Source organism: Salmo salar, chromosome 01 (genome assembly GCF_965601325.2).
Source record: "Salmo salar chromosome 01, fSalSal1, whole genome shotgun sequence".
NCBI lineage: Eukaryota > Metazoa > Chordata > Actinopteri > Salmoniformes > Salmonidae > Salmo > Salmo salar.
This window is the reverse complement of record NC_138291.1, coordinates 8,937,025-8,960,495: the sequence shown is the minus strand read 5'-3', so window position 1 is coordinate 8,960,495 and position 23,471 is coordinate 8,937,025. Positions and strand designations below refer to the sequence as shown.

At 46.4% G+C, this 23,471-nt stretch overlaps 1 protein-coding gene across 1 annotated transcript; it reads left to right on the top strand.

The window, feature by feature from the left end:
* The first annotated feature begins 159 nt into the window (after positions 1-159).
* Positions 160-20,426, top strand: LOC106609265 (ankyrin repeat and EF-hand domain-containing protein 1). The gene is made up of 12 exons (XM_014207912.3): positions 160-357; positions 2,673-2,921; positions 3,322-3,457; positions 5,716-5,915; positions 6,211-6,360; positions 7,368-7,491; positions 9,484-9,803; positions 10,137-10,651; positions 12,380-12,606; positions 17,107-17,261; positions 17,981-18,115; positions 20,103-20,426. Exons 2-12 carry the CDS (start codon positions 2,682-2,684, stop codon positions 20,256-20,258), a joined length of 2,358 nt encoding a protein of 785 aa, XP_014063387.1. The 5' UTR covers positions 160-357; positions 2,673-2,681; the 3' UTR covers positions 20,259-20,426.
* Positions 20,427-23,471: the final 3,045 nt, after the last annotated feature.

The window sequence follows — 23,471 nt, the reverse complement described above, 5'->3', positions numbered from 1 at the left end:
GACTTGACATGAAAGCCTACTACAACATATACCATTTACCCAGTGTTACATTGAAATAATGTTTTACATGAGTAACTTGATATTCCTGGCCTGTGGCGTTTAGAATGCAGACCCGTTCTACAAGCTCAGAATAATGTGATCTCACAGTGCGCGGTTGCTCCGGCGACCACAGAAATCCCAGAGTGAGAGGTTCTGCTTCCAAACAATATGTCCTGTCACTAGTGATTTGTTACAAGTTAGGTACAGTGGTCAACAGCGCAGTGTCACCATGTTGCTGAATAGAATGGTGGTATTTGGACTCTTTTGTCTGGGGATACTGTAGAGAGGCAGTGATTCGAAGGCACTGAATTTAACAGGGTAAGTTATAGGGCCTGAACTATACTATCGGGTAGCCCGGAAATATTGTTGGTGTCTCAGATTGTTCTGGCAAGTCTCACATAGAAACGTCATTGGGAGGAAGGATGTTTGAAACGCTTTTTACATTTGTATCCAAAACAATGTTTTAGAAAATTATGAAAGTGGCCATTTTATGCTCTTTGTAGACTATACATAGCATGTATAGTTCTAGAAAGACCCTATGATGCAGACATCTTATGATAGACATCTTGTTGTCATTATATTCCTCATAGTGTGCTCTAACATATGCAGTGTCTTGATGAAGAAAAAAAAAATCGAATTTATTAAACAAAAAAAAAAGATGTATATATATTTTTTGAAATAATGTTTGGAACATTATATTCTTCAAATACATCACATTTCCAGAGTGGGCTACCTGGTACTTTAGAAAATATGACATTATTGACGTTATAGATCATTAACCAATCACAGCAGTCCTTTACAATTGCATATTCAGTAAATCACCAGCAGAGGGAGTTCTTTTTGAATCCATTTTCCCATTCACTGTGTTGGAGGTGCTCATTAAATGTATCATCAATTAAAAATGAGCAGAGAGCCCACTCTGGAAGTTTGATGTACTTGTAGAGCGGTGGTCATCAACCCGGGCGATCGACTGGTGCTGTTGGTGGTAGGGGCACTTTGCCTTCCCTAGTGCCGGGAAGGCAAAGTTTTTGAACAATTTCCTGTGTCTGAAGTAGAACTCTGCCTACCCGGCAGGACTAGAGAGCAAATCAAGTGCACCTATAGGCCTACCGCAGGCCAATCAGATAGCTCAGATCACCATGTCTGCACAGTTTCCTCGAGCCATAGACAGTAAAAAAGAAGCCTAGAACATACAGAAAAGTCAATACTGTGAGATTTCAAAAATGTTAGAACCATAACTTCAGAGAGACTCACTGAATACAGCAAAGAGCTGCTGTTTTTATGAGTGAGTTCATGTTTAAGTTGTTATTCAGTATTGTCAACACTTTGTTCAACACTTTCATGAGCCATAAAATTGGTGTTCTCTCTACTTCCACTCAGGCTACAACCAGCACTGCAGCTGCACTGAATGAGTATAGCAAAGAGTTCTGATAAGATTGCGTTGTTATATTAGTGTCTTGTGTCTTTTTTAATATGAAGCAATATTTCACTTTCTCTGGTCATAGGAGTAACAACATGAATTGGTGCATGAGGCCTTACAGGAGGCATGTGAAGGTCTATAAAGGGCCTTACAGGAGGCATGTGAAGGTTTATAAAGAGGCCTTACAGGAGGCATGTGAAGGTCTATAAAGAGGCCTTACAGGAGGCATGTCAAGGTCTATAAAGAGGCCTTACCGGAGGCATGTGAAGGTCTATAAAGAGGCCTTACAGGAGGCATGTCAAGGTCTATAAAGAGGCCTTACCGGAGGCATGTGAAGGTCTATAAAGAGGCCTTACAGGAGGCATGTCAAGGTCTATAAAGGGCCTTACAGGAGGCATGTCAAGGTCTATAAAGGGCCTTACAGGAGGCATGTGAAGGTTTATAAAGAGGCCTTACAGGAGGCATGTGAAGGTCTATAAAGGGCCTTACAGGAGGCATGTCAGGGTCTATAATGAGTCCTACAGGAGGCATGTGAAGGTCTATAATGAGGCCTTACAGGAGGCATGTGAAGGTCTATAAAGATGCCTTACAGGAGGCATGTGAAGGTCTATAAAGAGGCCTTACAGGAGGCATGTCAAGGTCTATAATGAGGCCTTACAGGAGGCATGTGAAGGTCTATAAAGAGTCCTACAGGAGGCATGTGAAGGTCTATAAAGAGTCCTACAGGAGGCATATGAAGGTCTATAAAGAGTCCTACAGGAGGCATATGAAGGTCTATAAAGGGCCTTACAGGAGGCACGTGAAGGTCTATAAAGGGCCTTACAGGAGGCACGTGAAGGTCTATAAAGCATTTCAAACATCCTTCCTCCCAAAGAAGTTTAAATGGGAGAATTGCCAGAACAATCGGAGATTCCCAAAATATTTTCTGGCTATTTTCCCGGCGTGGAATCGGTCAGATAAATACAGTAAGCGTTATTAGTAGTATTGGTAGAAAATAAAATGAGAAAAATAAAATGTAACCCTTGCCTATACCTCCTCCCCTACTCACCCTATATACACCCATCTATTCTCCTCTCCTCTCTCCCCTACTCACCCTATATACACCCATCTCTTCTCCTCTCCTCTCTCCTCTCTCCCCTCCTCTCTTGTATCTACACTCACTTTCTTCTCCTCTCCCCTGCCCATCGTCTCTCCATCTCCTCTCCCTCCCCAGGCTGCAACCATGACCCAGAGTGGAGGTGTGAATGTGCACAGCGTGGTGGCCAAGGATCGACTGGAGGTGCTGCAGGTGTACCGTCTGCTGCAGTGCGTACGCGAGGGAGACACGCCCGCGATAGAGAAGATGGTGCGCCTGGGCGTGCCCAACCTCATCAACCTGACAGAGCCCAGCGAGGGAAATGCCGCCATGCACCTGGCCTCCGTGGCCAACGACACCGACATGGTGCGCTTCCTGCTCTCACAGGTAGGCCCGGTGTCCAGTCTACCAATCATCATTTAGCGTTATCAGGCCCGGTGTCCAGTCTACCAATCATCATTTAGCATTATCAAAACCGTCGCCTTCATCCTAAACAGGGTTCGCTGTCACTTTAAATCCTGATACTAGTGTAGTTCCCCTATTTGTGATTACAGTACAACATTGACCAAGAGGTCTGGACCTTTGTGCCGTAGGTGGGAGTGCAGTCATACAGTCTCTGGTTCAAGCCCTGCTCTAGCTCATTCCCTGAATCGTTACAGTATCCATCGTCATATTTCCTGCTTGTTCTTTGGGTGGTTTAGACCAGGTTTTACTGTTAAGCACTTTTTCACAAATGTATTTGATAAAACTTTTAGCTCTATTGATCTTCCGCACCGTTTCCTCCCAGGGTGCACACCCTAACATCCAGGACAAAAAGGGGCGTACGCCCGTCATCCTGGCAGCTCAGCTGGGCCATGACAACATGGTCGCCCTGCTGGCCAAGAATCACGCCAACATGGACGTGGTTGACACCGAGGGAAAAGGTAGGTAGGGAGAGGTTCTCTACCCTGCTCCCAGATCTGTTTGCACTGTCTTGCCGACTCCCATGGTCGTTGTCTGTGACGGTGACTCCTATAGTCGTTGTCTGTGACAGTGACTCCCATGGTCGTTGTCTGTGACGGTGACTCCTATGGTGGTTGTCTGTGACGGTGACTCCCATGGTCGTTGTCTGTGACGGTGACTCCCATGGTCGTTGTCTGTGACAGTGACTCCTATAGTCGTTGTCTGTGACAGTGACTCCTATGGTCGTTGTCTGTGACGGTGACTCCCATGGTCGTTGCCTGTGACGGTGACTCCTATGGTCGTTGTCTGTGACAGTGACTCCTATGGTCGTTGTCTGTGACGGTGACTCCTATAGTCGTTGTCTGTGACAGTGACTCCCATGGTCGTTGTCTGTGACGGTGACTCCTATAGTCGTTGTCTGTGACAGTGACTTCCATGGTCGTTGTCTGTGACGGTGACTCCCATGGTGGTTGTCTGTGACAGTGACTCCCATGGTCGTTGCCTGTGACGGTGACTCCCATGGTCGTTGTCTGTGACAGTGACTCCCATGGTCGTTGTCTGTGACAGTGACTCCCATGGTCGTTGTCTGTGACAGTGACTCCCATGGTCGTTGTCTGTGACAGTGACTCCTATAGTCGTTGTCTGTGACAGTGACTCCTATGGTCGTTGTCTGTGACGGTGACTCCCATGGTCGTTGTCTGTGACGGTGACTCCCATGGTCGTTGTCTGTGACGGTGACTCCCATGGTCGTTGTCTGTGACGGTGACTCCCATGGTCGTTGTCTGTGACGGTGACTCCCATGGTCGTTGTCTGTGACGGTGACTCCCATGGTCGTTGTCTGTGACGGTGACTCCCATGGTCGTTGTCTGTGACGGTGACTCCCATGGTCGTTGTCTGTGACAGTGACTCCCATGGTCAAGCCAGAACAAACAGATGTGGGAGCAGGCTAAGGGACGTTGAAAATGATGGGCCAAACATCACCAGAGCCATAGAGAGTTGGGCCAATTTTTATATCATTCTAATTCTAGACATTCAGTGACATGGCGTTGTTTAAATATTCCCCATGTCATGTTAATGGACAGCTAACATGGCTGCCATATCATTTTGTAGTGTCATGTAAATGCGTCATAATGCGGAAACCTCAATGTCTCATCTTTCTAAATACATGGCTCTGAACAACACCAACTGTAGAGGAGTTTTGTATCTGTTCTAACCCCCAACCTAACCCCCCTAACCACCTAACCCTAACCCCCTTAACCCACCTAACCCTACCCCCCTAACCCCCCCTAACCCTAACCCCCTAACCCCCAACCCTAACCCCCTAACCCTAACCCCCTAACCCCCAACCCTAACCCCCCTAACCACCTAACCCACCTAACCCTAACCCCCTTAACCAAGCTAAAACCTAAAACCTAACCCCCTAAGCCCCAACCCTAACCCCCCTAACCCTAACCACCTAACCCCCAACCCCAACCCTAACCCCCCTAACCCTAAACCACCTAATCCTAACCCCCCCTAACCCTAACCCCCTAACCCCCAACCCTAACCCACCTAACCCTAACCCACCTAACCCCCCTAACCCCCCTAACCCTAACCACCTAACCCCCAACCCCAACCCTAACCCCCCAACCCTAACCACCTAACCCACCTAACCCTACCCCCCTAACCCTAACCACCTAACCCCCAACCTCAACCCTAACCCCCCCTAACCCTAACCTCCTAACCCACCTAACCCTAACCCACCTAACCCTAACCCCCTTAACCCCCCTAACCCTAACCACCTAACCCCCAACCCCAACCCTAACCCACCTAACCCAAACCCCCTAACCCTAACCACCTAACCCCCAACCCTAACCCACCTAACCCAACCCCCTAACCCTACCCCCTAACCCTAACCCCCCTAACCCTAACCCTAACCCTAACCCACCTAACCCAACCCCCTAACCCTACCCCCTAACCCTAACCCCCCTAACCCTAACCACCTAACCACCTAACTCCTAACCCTAACCCACCTAACCCAACCCCCTAACCCTACCCCCTAACCCTAACCCCCCTAACCCTAACCACCTAACTCCTAACCCTAACCCACCTAACCTTAACCCCCCCTAACCCTAACCCTAACCTCCCTAACCCTAACCACCTAACTCCTAACCCTAACCCACCTAACCTTAACCCCCCCTAACCACCTACCCCCTAACCCTAACCTCTTAACCCTAACAGACAAGACGTTTCTCTCCAGGCACACTGTTCTACTGCATCTCTCCCACCAAGCGTCACATGCGCTGCCTGCAGGTGGTGCTCAACAGCAAGGCCAACATCAACAACGTGTCCTCAGCCGGGACACCCGTCTTTCTGCTGGCCTGCGAGCGCGCCCACGACTGTGAGAACATGTGCATCAGCATCCTGGAGAGAGGGGCTGACCCCAACGCCACCAACGAGGTAAACACGAGACAACCGTGCTGGAAAGGACGCAATTGGCTATGACATAATCAGACATCAAATAACGTTATTTGTCACGTGCCGAATACTCTGTAAATGAGGCGTTTGGTCTTGATAAAATGAAGAGTTTTCTTTCTGTACTTTACTTCAATCCTTTCTTGTATGATTTCAAATAGTGACAACCAAGATCTCCGCTCTCTTCCTACTACTCCGCCCTTAATTGCCTTCATCTCCTTTACTTTGTCATTACCGTATTAACATTAGCCTGTTGCTGGCTCTCCTGTTCCCCCTCCAGGCGTCTGGTCGTTCGGCCCTGATGGAGGCAGCCAGGGCGGGAGCTGTAGAGCTGGTCAGGGCCATCCTCCAGAAAGGGGGAAACCCCAACGCTGTGGACAAGAAGAGGATACACGCTGCCCACCTCGCTGCAGAGGGGGGCTTCTTTCAGGTACTACAGAGGTGCTGGTTAACAAAAGGATACCTCAGTAATCAGGTTTAAAACCAGGTTCTTCAACATACAGTGCATTCGGAAAGTATTCAGACCCCTTGTTACGTTAGAGCCTTATTCTAAAATGGATTAGATAGTTTTTTTCCCCCCCTCATCAATCTACACACAATACCCCATAATGACAAAGCAAAAATGTTTTGGGAATTTGTTGCAAATTTTAATAAAATGAAAAAACTGAAACATCTGTCGAACGCACCTTTGGCAGCGATTACAGCCTTGACTCTTCTTGGGTATCAAATCAAATTTCAAATCACATTTATTTATATAGCCCTTCTTACATCAGCTGATATCTCAAAGTGCTGTACAGAAACCCAGCCTAAAACACCAAACAGCAAGCAATGCAGGTGTAGAAGCACGGTGGCTAGGAAAAACTCCCTAGAAAGGCCAAAAACCTAGGAAGAAACCTAGAGAGGAACCAGGCTATGAGGGGTGGCCAGTCCCCTTCTGGCTGTGCTGGGTGGAGATTATAACAGAACATGGCCAAGATGTTCAAATGTTCATAAATGACCAGCATGGTCAAATAATAATAATCACACTAGTTGTCAAGGGTGCAACAGGTCAGCACCTCAGGAGTAAATGTCAGTTGGCTTTTCATAGCCGATCATTGAGAGTATCTCTACCGCTCCTGCTGTTTCTAGAGAGTTGAAAACAGCAGGTCTGGGATATTACTGGAAACGTTCTAAGCTTACCAGTAAACTAGCAGGATTTTGGTAACTTTCAAGTTTTTGGAGGGAAAACTGGTGGCAGTTGTGAAAAACGACAATAGTTGGAAGAGTTGCAAAGTTAATTAAAAATGATTCCATTGTTATTAGATGCTTTTTTGTATTAACTAGGCTATTTTCTCTTGAACCATATGGTCTATCCATCCACTAGAAACTAGCTTTGCAACCCTAAAAATAAATCAAATCAAATTTATAGATTAGGTCTAATTCTCTTTTCCCTTCCAGGTGATAGTGGTGCTGTCTGCTTACTCTGCAGACTTAAGTGTGACTGCCACGGACGGGAACACCCCCTTGCACTTGGCTGCAGCTGGAGGCTTCACTGAGTGCTGCAGGTTCCTGGCTCAGAGAGGTGGGAAACCTGACTGACTGGGCAGAGAGCCCACGGGTTGTGCAGGCTTTGGTTCCAGCCCAGCACTGCTAGCACACTGAATTCAATAAATCAGTCAACTGCTCATGAAGACATTGATTGGCAGAATCGGATGTTTTAGTTATGGGACGGAATAAAAAGCCTGCACACCCTGTATCTCTCTAGGACCACGGGTGTTGACCTCTCTTTCATCCACAGAAGATTAGAAAGTCTCTAACCTCAGCACCATATATACTGTATCTAAAGCTAAGCAACTCTAACCCCAGCACCATATATACTGTAGCTAAAGCCAAGCAACTCTAACCCCAGGGCCATATATACTGTAGCTAAAGCTAAGCAACTCTAACCCCAGGGCCATATATACTGTAGCTAAAGCCAAGCAACTCTAACCCCAGCACCATATATACTGTAGCTAAAGCTAAGCAACTCTAACCCCAGCACCATATATACTGTAGATAAAGCTAAGCAACTCTAACCCCAGCACCATATATACTGTAGCTAAAGCTAAGCAACTCTAACAGCACCATATATACTGTAGCTAAAGCTAAGCAACTCTAACCCCAGCACCATATATACTGTAGCTAAAGCTAAGCAACTCTAACCCCAGCACCATATATACTGTAGATAAAGCTAAGCAACTCTAACCCCAGCACCATATATACTGTAGCTAAAGCTAAGCAACTCTAACCCCAGCACCATATATACTGTAGCTAAAGCTAAGCAACTCTAACCCCAGCACCATATATACTGTAGCTAAAGCTAAGCAACTCTAACAGCACCATATATACTGTAGCTAAAGCTAAGCAACTCTAACCCCAGCACCATATATACTGTAGCTAAAGCTAAGCAACTCTAACAGCACCATATATACTGTAGCTAAAGCTAAGCAACTCTAACCCCAGCACCATATATACTGTAGCTAAAGCTAAGCAACTCTAACCCCAGCACCATATATACTGTAGCTAAAGCCAAGCAACTCTAACAGCACCATATATACTGTAGCTAAAGCCAAGCAACTCTAACCCCAGCACCATATATACTGTAGCTAAAGCTAAGCAACTCTAACCCCAGCACCATATATACTGTAGCTAAAGCCAAGCAACTCTAACCCCAGCACCATATATACTGTAGCTAAAGCTAAGCAACTCTAACCCCAGCACCATATATACTGTAGCTAAAGCTAAGCAACTCTAACCCCAGCACCATATATACTGTAGATAAAGCTAAGCAACTCTAACCCCAGGGCCATATATACTGTAGCTAAAGCTAAGCAACTCTAACCCCAGCACCATATATACTGTAGATAAAGCTAAGCAACTCTAACCCCAGGGCCATATATACTGTAGCTAAAGCCAAGCAACTCTAACCCCAGCACCATATATACTGTAGCTAAAGCTAAGCAACTCTAACCCCAGCACCATATATACTGTAGCTAAAGCTAAGCAACTCTAACCCCAGCACCATATATACTGTAGCTAAAGCTAAGCAACTCTAACCCCAGGGCCACATATACTGTAGCTAAAGCTAAGCAACTCTAACCCCAGCACCATATATACTGTAGCTAAAGCTAAGCAACTCTAACCCCAGCACCATATATACTGTAGCTAAAGCTAAGCAACTCTAACCCCAGCACCATATATACTGTAGATAAAGCTAAGCAACTCTAACCCCAGGGCCACATATACTGTAGCTAAAGCCAAGCAACTCTAACCCCAGGGCCACATATACTGTAGATAAAGCTAAGCAACTCTAACCCCAGCACCATATATACTGTAGCTAAAGCTAAGCAACTCTAACCCCAGCACCATATATACTGTAGCTAAAGCTAAGCAACTCTAACCCCAGCACCATATATACTGTAGCTAAAGCCAAGCAACTCTAACCCCAGGGCCACATATACTGTAGATAAAGCCAGCCAACTCTTACCTGTAGATTACATCTTAAAATGCAATATGCCTTCTGTGTCAACCCCAGGCTGCAACGCCAAGCTGAAAAACACTGAGGGTTTGATCCCCAGTCAGATTGCCAAGAACAACAACCAGAAGCCAGCCATGAAGGAGCTGAAGAAGGCAGAGCGTCTGGAGGTGAAGTTCTCCAAACCGGGCGCCGTCAATCCCAATGAGCTGTGGGCGCTCACGCTGCACGACTGGTCCTGCGAGCACGAGGCGTCGCTTCGCACCGCCATGGAGATCGCTGAGGAGGCTGTGGGTCCCGTGGAGACGGTTACCCGGGAGACGTTTGTGGCGGTGCTGCAGGATCACCGGGCGCCAGTGGATGACGAGAACCTCCAGAAGGTCATTCTAGAACTGATAGTCATTCTAGAATGTATAGAGCTGATGTTTAACTGTATGTGTTTGATATCTGATCTGTGGGACGTTGGGTTGTTTTCTTGTTTATGGCTTTAATGGACAACCCTCATGGGCAAAGCAGTACATTTTCACCACAGTAACTCTGGTCTACAGTAGTTCAATAGAAAGGTGAATAGGGTGTAATTTGAGAAGCAGACGGTTTAGTATAGTGTTTTACATTGTGCTCTTATTCTGCAGTATGTCCTGAATTATAGCCCCATTGGTGCCAGAAGAAAAACACTTGAATTAAAATTAATTGTTGTGATTATTTCTATCCAGGTGATTCTGGAGCACGACAAGAAGCGCGAAGGACTGATCAATGTGACTGATTTCTTCAAAGGGGTGCGCTACCTCCAAAAAGCCTTCACCCTTCCCTCCTACGAGCCCAAGAAGAAGAAAGCCGGGAAAGGGGGGAAGGGGAAAAAGAAAGGTAAGTTCGTCCTCCCCATGCCCATTTGCATTGTCCCTCCGGAGCTCATCTTCCGACGCGAGGACGGCGGGCCGCCCCACTTCATGGTGGAGAGCTACCAGCAGTTCACCGACACCAAGCGGTTCGACCGCGACCACCCGCCGGGCCACCCCATCGAAGACGACTCAGCATGGTACGTGGACGAGCCGGAGAAAATCTATATCAACATCAACTACTGTGTGAAGACGGGGGACCTGGAGTCTCTGAGCCTGGCCTTCAGTCAGGGGGTCCCTGTGGATGTGAAGGACTGTTACTATAAGACGCCCTTGATGACCGCCTGCGGGAGCGGGAATTACGAGGTGGCCAAGTTCCTCATCAGCCTGGGGTGAGCAATGAGCGTTATACCAGGGTTGTGGTCAATTCCATTACAATTCCAATCAATTCAGAAAGTTAACCAAATACCAATTCCAAATGTTGCTAATTGAAAAGCATGAAGAAATTATTGGAATTGCAATTTGAATTGAAAATGGAATTGACCCCAATCCTGGTGAACAATGAGCATTATACCGCCCTGTAGTATTGCTGTTCCTCATTTTCAGTTCTGATGCTGGTTTATTCAGTAGTGATCAGGTCTCAGTGCCGATGCTGGTTTATTCAGTAGTGATCAGGTCTCAGTGCTGATGCTGGTTTATTCAGTAGTGATCAGGTCTCAGTGCTGATGCTGGTTTATTCAGTAGTGATCAGGTCTCAGTGCTGATGCTGGTTTATTCAGTAGTGATCAGGTCTCAGTGCTGATGCTGGTTTATTCAGTAGTGATCAGGTCTCAGTGCTGATGCTGGTTTATTCAGTAGTGATCAGGTCTCAGTGCTGATGCTGGTTTATTCAGTAGTGATCAGGTCTCAGTGCTGATGCTGGTTTATTCAGTAGTGATCAGGTCTCAGTGCTGATGCTGGTTTATTCAGTAGTGATCAGGTCTCAGTGCCGATGCTGGTTTATTCAGTAGTGATCAGGTCTCAGTGCCGATGCTGGTTTATTCAGTAGTGATCAGGTCTCAGTGCTGATGCTGGTTTATTCAGTAGTGATCAGGTCTCAGTGCTGATGCTGGTTTATTCAGTAGTGATCAGGTCTCAGTGCCGATGCTGGTTTATTCAGTAGTGATCAGGTCTCAGTGCCGATGCTGGTTTATTCAGTAGTGATCAGGTCTCAGTGCTGATGCTGGTTTATTCAGTAGTGATCAGGTCTCAGTGCCGATGCTGGTTTATTCAGTAGTGATCAGGTCTCAGTGCCGATGCTGGTTTATTCAGTAGTGATCAGGTCTCAGTGATCGATGCTGGTTTATTCAGTAGTGATCAGGTCTCAGTGCCGATGCTGGTTTATTCAGTAGTGATCAGGTCTCAGTGCCGATGCTGGTTTATTCAGGAGTGATCAGGTCTCAGTGCCGATGCTGGTTTATTCAGTAGTGATCAGGTCTCAGTGCTGATGCTGGTTTATTCAGTAGTGATCAGGTCTCAGTGCTGATGCTGGTTTATTCAGTAGTGATCAGGTCTCAGTGCTGATGCTGGTTTATTCAGTAGTGATCAGGTCTCAGTGCCGATGCTGGTTTATTCAGTAGTGATCAGGTCTCAGTGCTGATGCTGGTTTATTCAGTAGTGATCAGGTCTCAGTTCTGATGCTGGTTTATTCAGTAGTGATCAGGTCTCAGTGCTGATGCTGGTTTATTCAGTAGTGATCAGGTCTCAGTGCCGATGCTGGTTTATTCAGTAGTGATCAGGTCTCAGTGCTGATGCTGGTTTATTCAGTAGTGATCAGGTCTCAGTGCTGATGCTGGTTTATTCAGTAGTGATCAGGTCTCAGTGCTGATGCTGGTTTATTCAGTAGTGATCAGGTCTCAGTGCCGATGCTGGTTTATTCAGTAGTGATCAGGTTTTTTATTGATCATTAGTCAATGAGCCAGCTCTGGACCACAAGGGGCTTTCACTAATCAAGTCTATTGATTCCTAATTTGAATGAATCGTATTCGATACTTGCCGATGCATCTTACTGGTTTAGCGGGTGGTTAATAGGTCAGTGATCAGGTTATTGGCCATTAATCAGGTGTATGGATCTGCTACAGTGCTGATGTGACCGTGTGCGACCAGTTCAGTTGGACACCGCTGCACCACGCCTCCCATGCTGGCCAGGTGGACATCGTGGACCTCCTGGTGCATTCTGGGTCAGTGGTGGACGCCGTGGCCATGAATGGGGCCACGCCCCTCATGAGGGCCATCGAGAGCTGCAGACCGTGCTGTGTGGATTACCTCATCATGGCCGGGGCCAGGGTGCAGGCAGAGAACAAGAAAGGTACTACTACTCATACTCTATACACAAAAAAAAAACGGATGACTCTTTTAAACGCTCGGTAAGACTGGTCAAAAGTAGGGGACAAAACATTAGGAACACCTGCTCTTTCCATGACGTAGACTGACCAGGTGAATCCAGGTGAAAGCTATGATCCCTTATTAATGTTACTTGTTAAATCCTCTTCAATCAGTGTAGATGAAGGGGAGGAGACGGGTTAAAGAAGGATTTTAATAGCCCTTTTGAGACAATGGAGACATGGATTGTGTATATGTGCTATTCAGAGGGTGAATGAGCAAGACAAAATATTAAAATGCCTTTCAACAGGGTATGGTAGTAGGTGCCAGGCGCACCGGTTTGAGTGTGTCAAGAACTGCAACGCTGCTGGGTTTTTCATGCTCAACAGTTTCCTGTTTGCATCAAGAATGGTCCAGCACCCAAAGGACATCCAGACAATTTGACATAACTGTGGGAATCATTGGAATCAACATGGGCCAGCATCCATGTGGAACGCTTTTGACACCTTGTAGTCCATGACCCGACGAATTGAGGCTGTTCTGATGGCAAAAGGGGGGTGCAACTCAATATTCGAAAGGTGTTCCTAATGTTTTGTACACTCAGTGTATCGGGAATAGGGTGCCATGTTCATGTTATCAATAGTCCAGCAGATGGCCCTGTTTCCCTTGATGTGATGTATTCCTCCAACCCCCCCCACCCCCCTCCAGCCCTTCCACCCTCCCAACCCTCTACACCCATTCCCTCTCCACCCATTCCACCTCCTCCCCCCAACCTCCTCCAGCCCTTCCACCCCCCCAACCCTCTCCACCCATTCCACCTCCTCCCCCCCAACCTCCTCCAGCCCAGCTCACAGTCGCTGGCTCCTCACTCACGCGTGAAATTAAAATGTGATACGATAACAGGTCCATCATCCCCAAATCCCTGTAGCAACTGTGGACAGGTGGAGAGAAAGGTGCAGAGTAGAGGACTACTGTTATGTATGAAAGGTGCAGAGTAGAGGACTACTGTTATGTATGAAAGGTGCAGGGTAGAGGACTACTGTTATGTATGAAAGGTGCAGAGTAGAGGACTACTGTTATGTATGAAAGGTGCAGAGTAGAGGACTACTGTTATGTATGAAAGGTGCAGGGTAGAGGACTACTGTTATGTATGAAAGGTGCAGAGTAGAGGACTACTGTTATGTATGAAAGGTGCAGGGTAGAGGACTACTGTTATGTATGAAAGGTGCAGGGTAGAGGACTACTGTTATGTATGAAAGGTGCAGGGTAGAGGACTACTGTTATGTATGAAAGGTGCAGAGTAGAGGACTACTGTTATGTATGAAAGGTGCAGGGTAGAGGACTACTGTTATGTATGAAAGTTGCAGAGTAGAGGACTACTGTTATGTATGAAAAGGTGCAGAGTAGAGGACTACTGTTATGTATAAAAGGTGCAGGATAGAGGACTACTGTTATGTATGAAAGGTGCAGGGTAGAGGACTACTGTTATGTATGAAAGGTGCAGAGTAGAGGACTACTGTTATGTATGAAAGGTGCAGGGTAGAGGACTACTGTTATGTATGAAAGGTGCAGGGTAGAGGACTACTGTTATGTATGAAAGGTGCAGAGTAGAGGACTACTGTTATGTATGAAAGGTGCAGGGTAGAGGACTACTGTTATGTATGAAAGGTGCAGGGTAGAGGACTACTGTTATGTATGAAAGGTGCAGAGTAGAGGACTACTGTTATCCTCTATGGGCTAGGTGGGACGCTTGCGTCCCACCTACTCAACAGCCACTTTAAGCCTGTGGCGCGATTTTCAAAACCTTAAAAATCCTATTACTTCAATTTCTCAAACATATGACTATTTTACAGCTATTTAAAGACAAGACTCTCGTTAATCTAACCACACTGTCCGATTTCAAAAAGGCTTTACAACGAAAGCAAAACATTAGATTATGTCAGCAGAGTACCAAGCCAGAAATAATCAGACACCCATTTTTCAAGCCAGCATATAATGTCACCAAAACCCAGAAGACAGCTAAATGCAGCACTCACCTTTGATGATCTTCATCAGATGACAACCCTAGGACATTATGTTATACAATACATGCATGTTTTGTTCAATCAAGTTCATATTTATATCAAAAACCAGCTTTTTACATTAGCATGTGACGTTCAGAACTAGCATACCCCCCGCAAACTTCCGGGGAATTCGCTAACATTTTACTAAATTACTCACGATAAACGTTCACAAAAAGCATAACAATTATTTTAAGAATTATAGATACAGACCTCCTCTATGCACTCGATATGTCCGATTTTAAAATAGCTTTTTGGTGAAAGCACATTTTGCAATATTCTAAGTACATAGCCCAGGCATCACGGGCTCGCTATTTAGACACCCGGCAAGTTTAGCACTCACCATAATCATATTTACTATTATAAAAGTTTGATTACCTTTTGTTGTCTTCGTCAGAATGCACTCCCAGGACTGCTACTTCAATAACAAATGTTGGTTTGGTCCAAAATAATCCATCGTTATATCCGAATAGCGGCGTTTTGTTCGTGCGTTCCAGACACTATCCGAAATGGTAAAGAAGTGTCGCGCGCATGGCGCAATTCGTGACAATAAAATTCTAAATATTCCATTACCGTACTTCGAAGCATGTCAACCGCTGTTTAAAATCAATTTTTACGCCATTTTTCTCGTACAAAAGCGATAATATTCCGACAGGGAATCTCCTTTTCGGCAAACAGAGGAAAAAATCACAAAGGCGGGGGCGGTCGGGTCACGCGCATAAGCCCAGAGTCCCTTGATCGGCCACTTGAGAAAGGCGATAATGTGTTTCAGCCTGGGGCTGGAATGACGACATTCTGTTTTTTCCCGGGCTCTGAGAGCCTATGGAAGACGTGGGAAGTGTCACGTTAGAGCAGAGATCCTTAGTAAAAGATAGAGATGGAAAAGAAGTTCAAGAAATGGTCAGACAGGCCACTTCCTGTAAAGGAATCTCTCAGGTTTTGACCTGCCATTTGAGTTCTGTTATACTCACAGACACCATTCAAACAGTTTTAGAAACTTTAGGGTGTTTGCTATCCATATGTAATAAGTATATGCATATTCTAGTTACTGGGTAGGAGTGGTAACCAGATTAAATCGGGTATGTTTTTTATCCAGCCATGTCAATACTGCCCCCTAGCCCTAACAGGATATTATCTATGCTATTTCTTGTGCACATATAGATTTCCAAATATTACCTCCATGTGTATCTGTGTATCACTGGTTTAGCTTTTAATATACGCTACCGTTCAAAAGTTTGGGGTCACTTAGAAATGTCCTTGTTTTTGAAGGAAAAGCACTTTTTTTTTGTCCATTTAAAATAACATCAGATTGATCAGAAATACAGTGTAGACATTGTTAATGTTGTAAATGACTATTGTAGCTGGAAATGGCTGATATTTAATGGAATATCTACGTAGGCATACAGAGGCCCATTATCAGCAACCATCACTCCTGTGTTCCAATGGCACGTTGTGTTAGCTAATCCAAGTTTATCATTTTAATAGGCTAATTAATCATTAGAAAACCCTTTTGCAATGATGTTAGCACAGCTGAAAACTGTGTTCTGATTAAAGAAGCAATAAAACTGGCCTTCTTTAGACTAGTTGAGTATCTGGAGCATCAGCATTTGTGGATTCGATTACAGGCTCAAAATGGCCAGAAACAAAGGACTTTCTTCTGAAACTCATCAGTCTATTCTTGTTCTGAGAAATGGCTTTTCCATGCGAGAAATTGCCAAGAAACTGAAGATCTCGTACAACGGTGTGTACTACTCCCTTCACAGAACAGTGCAAAATGGCTCTAACCAGAATATCCTTTGCCAAGATAATCCATCCATGTGATAGGTGTGGCATATCAATAAGCTAATTAAACAGCATGATCATTACACAGGTGCACCTGTGCTGGGGACAATAAAAGGCTGCTCTAAAATGTGCAGTTTTGTCACCCAACACAATGAGTGAGCGTGCAATTGGCATGCTGACTGCAGGAATGTCCACCAGAGCTGTTGCCAGAGAAGGGAATGTTCATTTCTCTACCATAAGCCGCCCTAAACATTGACTGCGCCCCTGCCCAGTCATGTGAAATCAATAGATTAGGGCCTAATGAATGTATTTCAATTGACTGTTTTCCTTATATGAACAAACTGTAACTTTGCAATATCTTAGAAATTGTTGCATTCATATTTTTGTTCAGGTTAATAATATAGGCCATTTAGCCAATGCTTTTATCATAATTGACTTAGTCATGTGGAAATACATTTTTCTTTATGCATGGGTGGTCTCGGGGATTGAACTCACTGTCCTGGCATTTCAAGCGCCACGCTCTATCAACTGAGCTATGTAAGACCACTGTGTACTTTCTGTAGGTATAACTGCTTTAGCTACTGTTATGTTACTCGGAAGGTACAGAATATGGTTCCAATTAAAACGCTGTGGTCTCATTTCAGAGCAGAATTGCCTGGACATTGCCAGAGCATATGGAGACATCAGGATAACTGATCTGGTCCAGGTCAAGTTTGACAGCCTCCCCAAGTCCAAGGAGGGGAAGGGGAAGGGAGGAGGCAAACCTGCGGCCAAGCCAGCCAGTCTAGCTGCTCCTAAGGTAAATAACTACCTAAATAACTATCTGGCTATGTTATTTCCTTATTATGGTTAGAAACATACACATACTGCAGACTAGTTTTATGTGTCTTGTAGATACACTGAGTGGACAAAACATTAAGAACATCTGCTCTTTACATGACATAGACTGACCAGGTGAATCCAGGTGAAAGCTATGATCCCTTATTGATGTCACTTGTTAAATCCACTTCAATCAGTTTAGATGACTACTATAGTTTAGAGACAGGTTCAAGCAGGAATTTTGAGCCTTGAGACAATTGAGACATGGATTGTGTTAATATGTGCCATTCAGAGGGTGAATAGGCAAGACAAAATATTTCAGTGCTTTCGAATGAGGTATGGTAGTAGGTGCCAGGTGCACCGGTTTGAGTGTGTCAAGAACTGCAACGCTGCTGAGTATTTCATGATCAGCAGTTTCCCTGTGTGTATCAATAATGGTCCAGCACCCAAAGGACATCCAGACAACTGGACACAACTGTGGGGAAAGATTGGAGTCAACATGCACCAGCATCCCTATGGAATGCTTTTAGACACCTTGTAGAGTCCATACCCCCGATGAATTGAGGCTGTTCTGAAGAAAGGGAGGGCGGGTTTGATTTGATGTGTGGATCTGCCTGTGCGTGTGTGTCTTTGTGTGTAACGTTTGTGTGTGTGTGTGTGTGTGTGTATGCGTGTGTCCGTCTATCCGTCTCCATCCAGTCTGACTCTGTGTCGGCGACCTCCTCTGAGACGGCGGTGAAGAAGGTTTCTCTGAAGGACAACATCATCTTCCTCAACACCCAGATCACCAGTGGAGCCACCAACCGACTCGACATCAGCTTTGTGCCAAAAACAGTAGGTTCCCACTTCTCCGCTTCCTCCGTGACAGAAGGCACCTCATCTAGCCAATGACCTCATCCTCTGATTAGCCTGTTGTTTTGTTCTCAACTTGTTTTTGCTATCGAGGCACTTTTAGGTGGCTATTACATAACGTCAATTTCTTTCTCCCTCCTCCCCATTGTCTCGCTCTGCTGCCCCTCCTCCCCATTGTCTCGTTCTGCTGCCCCTCCTCCCCATTGTCTCGCTCTGCTGCCCCTCCTCCCCATTGTCTCGTTCTGCTGCCCCTCCTCCCCATTGTCTCGCTCTGCTGCCCCTCCTCCCCATTGTCTCGCTCTGCTGCCCCTCCTCCCCATTGTCTCGCTCTGCTGCCCCTCCTCCCCATTGTCTCGCTCTGCTGCCCCTCCTCCCCATTGTCTCGCTCTGCTGCCCCTCCTCCCCATTGTCTCGCTCTGCTGCCCCTCCTCCCCATTGTCTCGCTCTGCTGCCCCTCCTCCCCATTGTCTCGCTCTGCTGCCCCTCCTCCCCATTGTCTCGCTCTGCTGCCCCTCCTCCCCATTGTCTCGTTCTGCTGCCCCTCCTCCCCATTGTCTCGCTCTGCTGCCCCTCCTCCCCATTGTCTCGCTCTGCTGCCCCTCCTCCCCATTGTCTCGCTCTGCTGCCCCTCCTCCCCATTGTCTCGTTCTGCTGCCCCTCCTCCCCATTGTCTCGCTCTGCTGCCCCTCCTCCCCATTGTCTCGCTCTGCTGCCCCTCCTCCCCATTGTCTCGCTCTGCTGCCCCTCCTCCCCATTGTCTCGCTCTGCTGCCCCTCCTCCCCATTGTCTCGCTCTGCTGCCCCTCCTCCCCATTGTCTCGCTCTGCTGCCCCTCCTCCCCATTGTCTCGCTCTGCTGCCCCTCCTCCCCATTGTCTCGCTCTGCTGCCCCTCCTCCCCATTGTCTCGCTCTGCTGCCCCTCCTCCCCATTGTCTCGTTCTGCTGCCCCTCCTCCCCATTGTCTCGCTCTGCTGCCCCTCCTCCCCATTGTCTCGTTCTGCTGCCCCTCCTCCCCATTGTCTCGCTCTGCTGCCCCTCCTCCCCATTGTCTCGCTCTGCTGCCCCTCCTCCCCATTGTCTCGCTCTGCTGCCCCTCTCCCCCCTTTGTCTCGCTCTGCTGTCCCTCCTCCCCTTTGTCTCGCTCTGCTGCTCCTCTCCCCCCTTTGTCTCGCTCCGCTGACCCTCTCCCCCCTTTGTCTCACTCTGCTGTCCCTCTCCCCCCTTTGTCACGCTCTGCTCCTCTCCCCCCTTTGTCTCGCTCTGCTGTCCCTCTCCCCCCTTTGTCTCGCTCTGCTGTCCCTCTCCCCCCTTTGTCACGCTCTGCTCCTCTCCTCCCTCTTTGTCTCGCTCTGCTGCTCCTCTCCCCCCCTTTGTCTCGCTCTGCTGCTCCTCTTCCCCCCTTTGTCTCGCTCTGCTGCCCCACCTTGTCTCGCTCTGCTGCTCCTCTCCCCCCCTTTGTCTCGCTCTGCTGCTCCTCTTCCCCCCTTTGTCTCGCTCTGCTGCCCCTCTCCCCCACCTTGTCTCGCTCTGCTGCCCCTCTCCCCCACCTTGTCTCGCTCTGCTGCCCCTCTCCTACCCACCCTTCTTTGTCTCGCTCTGCTGCCCCTCCCCCACACTTTGCTAACCCCCCTTGCCTCGCTCTGATACCCTCCCCCCATTGTCTCGCTTTGCTAACCCGCCCTTGTCTCGCTCTGCTGCCCCTCTCCCACCGCACCCCCTTTGTTGCCCCTCTCCCACCTCACCCCCTTTGTCTCGCTTTGCTGCCCCTCTCCCACCTCACCCCCTTTGTCTCGCTCTGCTGCCCCTCCCACCCCCTATTTTTTCTCACTCTAACATCTCTTCTCTCTGTCTCTGTCTCTCTATTTGTCTCCCGATCTTTCCTTCTCGCTTTCTCCCCTTCTCTAATTCTCTCTCTCTCTCCCTCCCTCTCTCTCTCTCTCTCCCTCTTTCCCTCCTCTCCCCCTTGTCAGGTGTGGGGTAAGCAGCTGACCAGCAGCCAGCTGATTGAGAGGAAGGAGGAGAGAAGGGACCGTCTGTCCTACGAGGTGGACTTTGAGGACTTCATGATGCCTTTCAACCAGAACATCAGGCAGAAGGCCCAGGAATTGGGAGGCCTCGACAACTGACACAGACAGAGGCAGTGTCCCAAATGGAACCCTTTTCCTATTATATAGTGCACTACATTTGACCAGGGCCCATAGGGCATAAACATAGTGTTTGTCAACATAGTGCAATAAATGTGGAATAGGGTGCCATTTCAGATGCACACAGAAAGAGACAAAAATAAACCATATGTCCAGTCAGTTTTGATTCAACTAGCAGTTTTTATAATGCCAGCATGCTATCATATTGTTACTGACATACAGGTCACATATGCCATATTGTAGTATTGTAACATAACGATAGACACCATAGTTCTCAGTTGTTTGTACATCACAGGTTGTTGGTGGCACCTTCATTGGGGAGAATGGGCTTGTGGTAATGACTGGAGTGGAATCAGTGGAATGGGATCAAATACATCCAACACGTGGTTTCATTCCATTCACTCTGTTCCAGACATTATTATGAGCCGTCCTTCCCTCACCAGCCTCCTGTGCTCTACATGCTTTAATAAAAGTTAATAGTAGTTGATAGGAGTTGATAGTATAGGAGTTGATAGAAGTTAATTGTATAGGAGTTAATAGTATAGGAGTTAATAGTATAGGAGTTCATAGGAGTTAATAGTATAGTAGTTGATAGGAGTTGATAGTATAGGAGTTGATAGGAGTTAATAGTATAAGAGTTATGAGTTGATAGTATAGGAGTTAATAGTATAGTAGTTGATAGGAGTTAATAGTATAGGAGTGAATGGTATAGGAGTTGATAGTATAGGAGTTGATAGTATAGGAGTTGATAGTATAGGAGTTGATAGTATAGGAGTTGATAGTATAGGAGTTGATAGGAGTTAATAGTATAGGAGTTGATAGGAGTTGACAGTATAGGAGTTGATAGTATATGAGTTGATAGTATATGAGTTGATAGGAGTTAATAGTATGGGAGTTATGAGTTAATAGTATAGGAGGTAATAGTATAGGAGTTGATAGGAGTTGATAGTATAGGAGTTAATAGTATAGTAGTTGATAGGAGTTAATAGTATAGGAGTTAATAGTATAGGAGTTGATAGGAGTTGATATTATAGGAGTTATGAGTTAATAGTATAGGAGGTAATAGTATAGTAGTTGATAGGAGTTGATAGTGTAGTTGTTGATAGGAGTTGATAGTATAGGAGTTGATAGTATAGTAGTTGATAGGAGTTAATAGTATAGTAGTTGAAAGTATAGGAGTTAATAGTATAGGAGTTGATAGGAGTTGATAGTATAGGAGTTGATAGGAGTTAATAGTATAGTAGTTGATAGGAGTTAATAGTATAGGAGTTGATAGGAATGAATAGTATAGGAGTTGATAGGAATGAATAGTATAGGAGTTGATAGGAATGAATAGTATAGGAGTTGATAGGATTTGATAGTATAGGAGTTGATAGGATATGAGTTGATAGGAGTTAATAGTATAGTAGTTCATTATACAGTAGTTGATAGGAGTTAATAGTATTGTAGTTAATTATATAGTAGTTGATAGGAGTTGATAGGAGTTAGTGGTATAGGAGTTAATAGTATAGGAGTTGATAGCTGTTTTATTCAGATATCCTGCAGATGAAAGCAAGATGGTTTAATCTTTCCTCTTCCTTTACAACCCCTTCTTTATTTCATTCAGGTCACAGTAATTATGTGTGTATACCTGACACTGTAAATGTCCATCGTTTGTTTACATAGTAAACAGAAAGACTAACAAGCTAAATTAACACATCTCCAGGCCCGGGGTTCATTGGCAACATATCTACTTCCTCACCCCACCCTCATGTGCTTATACAACCTGTCCTCTCCCTCTCGCTGTGAGCACCACCTGTCATACACACACACACACACACACCCTCCTTCCAGTATCCCTCTCTCTCTCTCTCCAAGCCGGTAGTCTGCGCTTCAGTCTTTCACTAGCCTGCTGATGTGTATACTGATGGGCTTCTGCCTTTGTTGTCATCCATCCTGTGTTTTCGGCCTGTGCTGATGAAGGAGAGGAGACCTGGGACAGTATGTGTCAAGCCCCGTGGGTCCTGGTCCAAAGTAGTGCACTATATATGGAATAGGGTGCGATTTGGGACACAAATGAAATGTCAGTGCCACCAAGAAGGCAGAGAAAACAATGGGAGACAACTCTTCTCAGCATGGGAAAGGGCACTGTTAGTAGGTAGACTGCTCTTCCCATTGGAGCCTAATGTTGAGCTGGTTTGCTGTGAAACAACATGATCTGTACTCGGTTTGTACCGTGACCTCTGGACTCATTGTGTTGAATGGCTTCCAACCAGTAAAGGGATCTGAGAGAAAGAACGAGAGAAGATAGAGAGAACGAGAGAGAAGGGTAGAGTGAAACATGCTGTTGAGGTGATAGACATGACTCTCAGATGGAGGGAGAGACACGGAGGGATGGAACGTGGGAGGGTGAGAAAGATGGGGGATGGATTTGAGGGTGAGACATTAAGGGAGGAGTGATTTCATGAGCAGGGAGATGGTTGGGGGGCTGAGAGAGAGAGAACTAGAACGAGGATGCACTCTTAGAAAAAAAGGTTATTCAGCTGTCCCCATAGGAGAACCCTTTTTGGTTCCAGGTAGAATCCTTTTGATTCCATGTAGAACCCTCTGTGGAAAGGGTTCTACAGCCCAAAAGGGTTCTATCTGGAGGCAAAAGTGGTCTACATAGTAACAAAAATGGTTCTACAACAAGTTCTGCTATGGGGACAGCCGAAGAACCCTTTTAGGTTCTAAACAGCACCTTTTTTTACTAAGAGTTTAGTGGAGGAGGTCAGGGACCAGAAGGTGGGACTGGTTGAGGATGAGTGATACTGTTAATAAGGGGATGGAACAGAGGAATAAAGAGAGATGGGTGGAGGTAACAGAGGGATAGAGAGAGATGGGTGGAGGTAACAGAGGGATAGAGAGAGATGGGTGGAGGTAACAGAGGGACAGAGAGAGACGGGTGGAGGTAACAGAGGGATAGAGAGAGACGGGTGGAGGTAACAGAGGGACAGAGTTAGAGGGAGGGATTGAACAGAGGGATAGAGAGAGACGGGTGGAGGTAACAGAGGGATAGAGAGAGATGGGTGGAGGTAACAGAGGGATAGAGAGAGACGGGTGGAGGTAACAGAGGGATAGAGAGAGACGGGTGGAGGTAACAGAGGGATAGAGAGAGACGGGTGGAGGTAACAGAGGGATAGAGAGAGACGGGTGGAGGTAACAGAGGGACAGAGA

What these genes read in the sequence shown, in the direction of transcription:
- LOC106609265 (XM_014207912.3), top strand. Translation starts at nt 2,682, where the DNA reads ATGACCCAGAGTGGAGGTGTGAATGTGCACAGCGTGGTGGCCAAGGAT. An exon ending in AAGTTCCTCATCAGCCTGGG is followed by an intron (nt 10,652 to 12,379) that starts GTGAGCAATGAG and finishes GATCTGCTACAG; the next exon opens with TGCTGATGTGACCGTGTGCG. An exon ending in CCAGTCTAGCTGCTCCTAAG is followed by an intron (nt 17,262 to 17,980) that starts GTAAATAACTAC and finishes GTCTCCATCCAG; the next exon opens with TCTGACTCTGTGTCGGCGAC.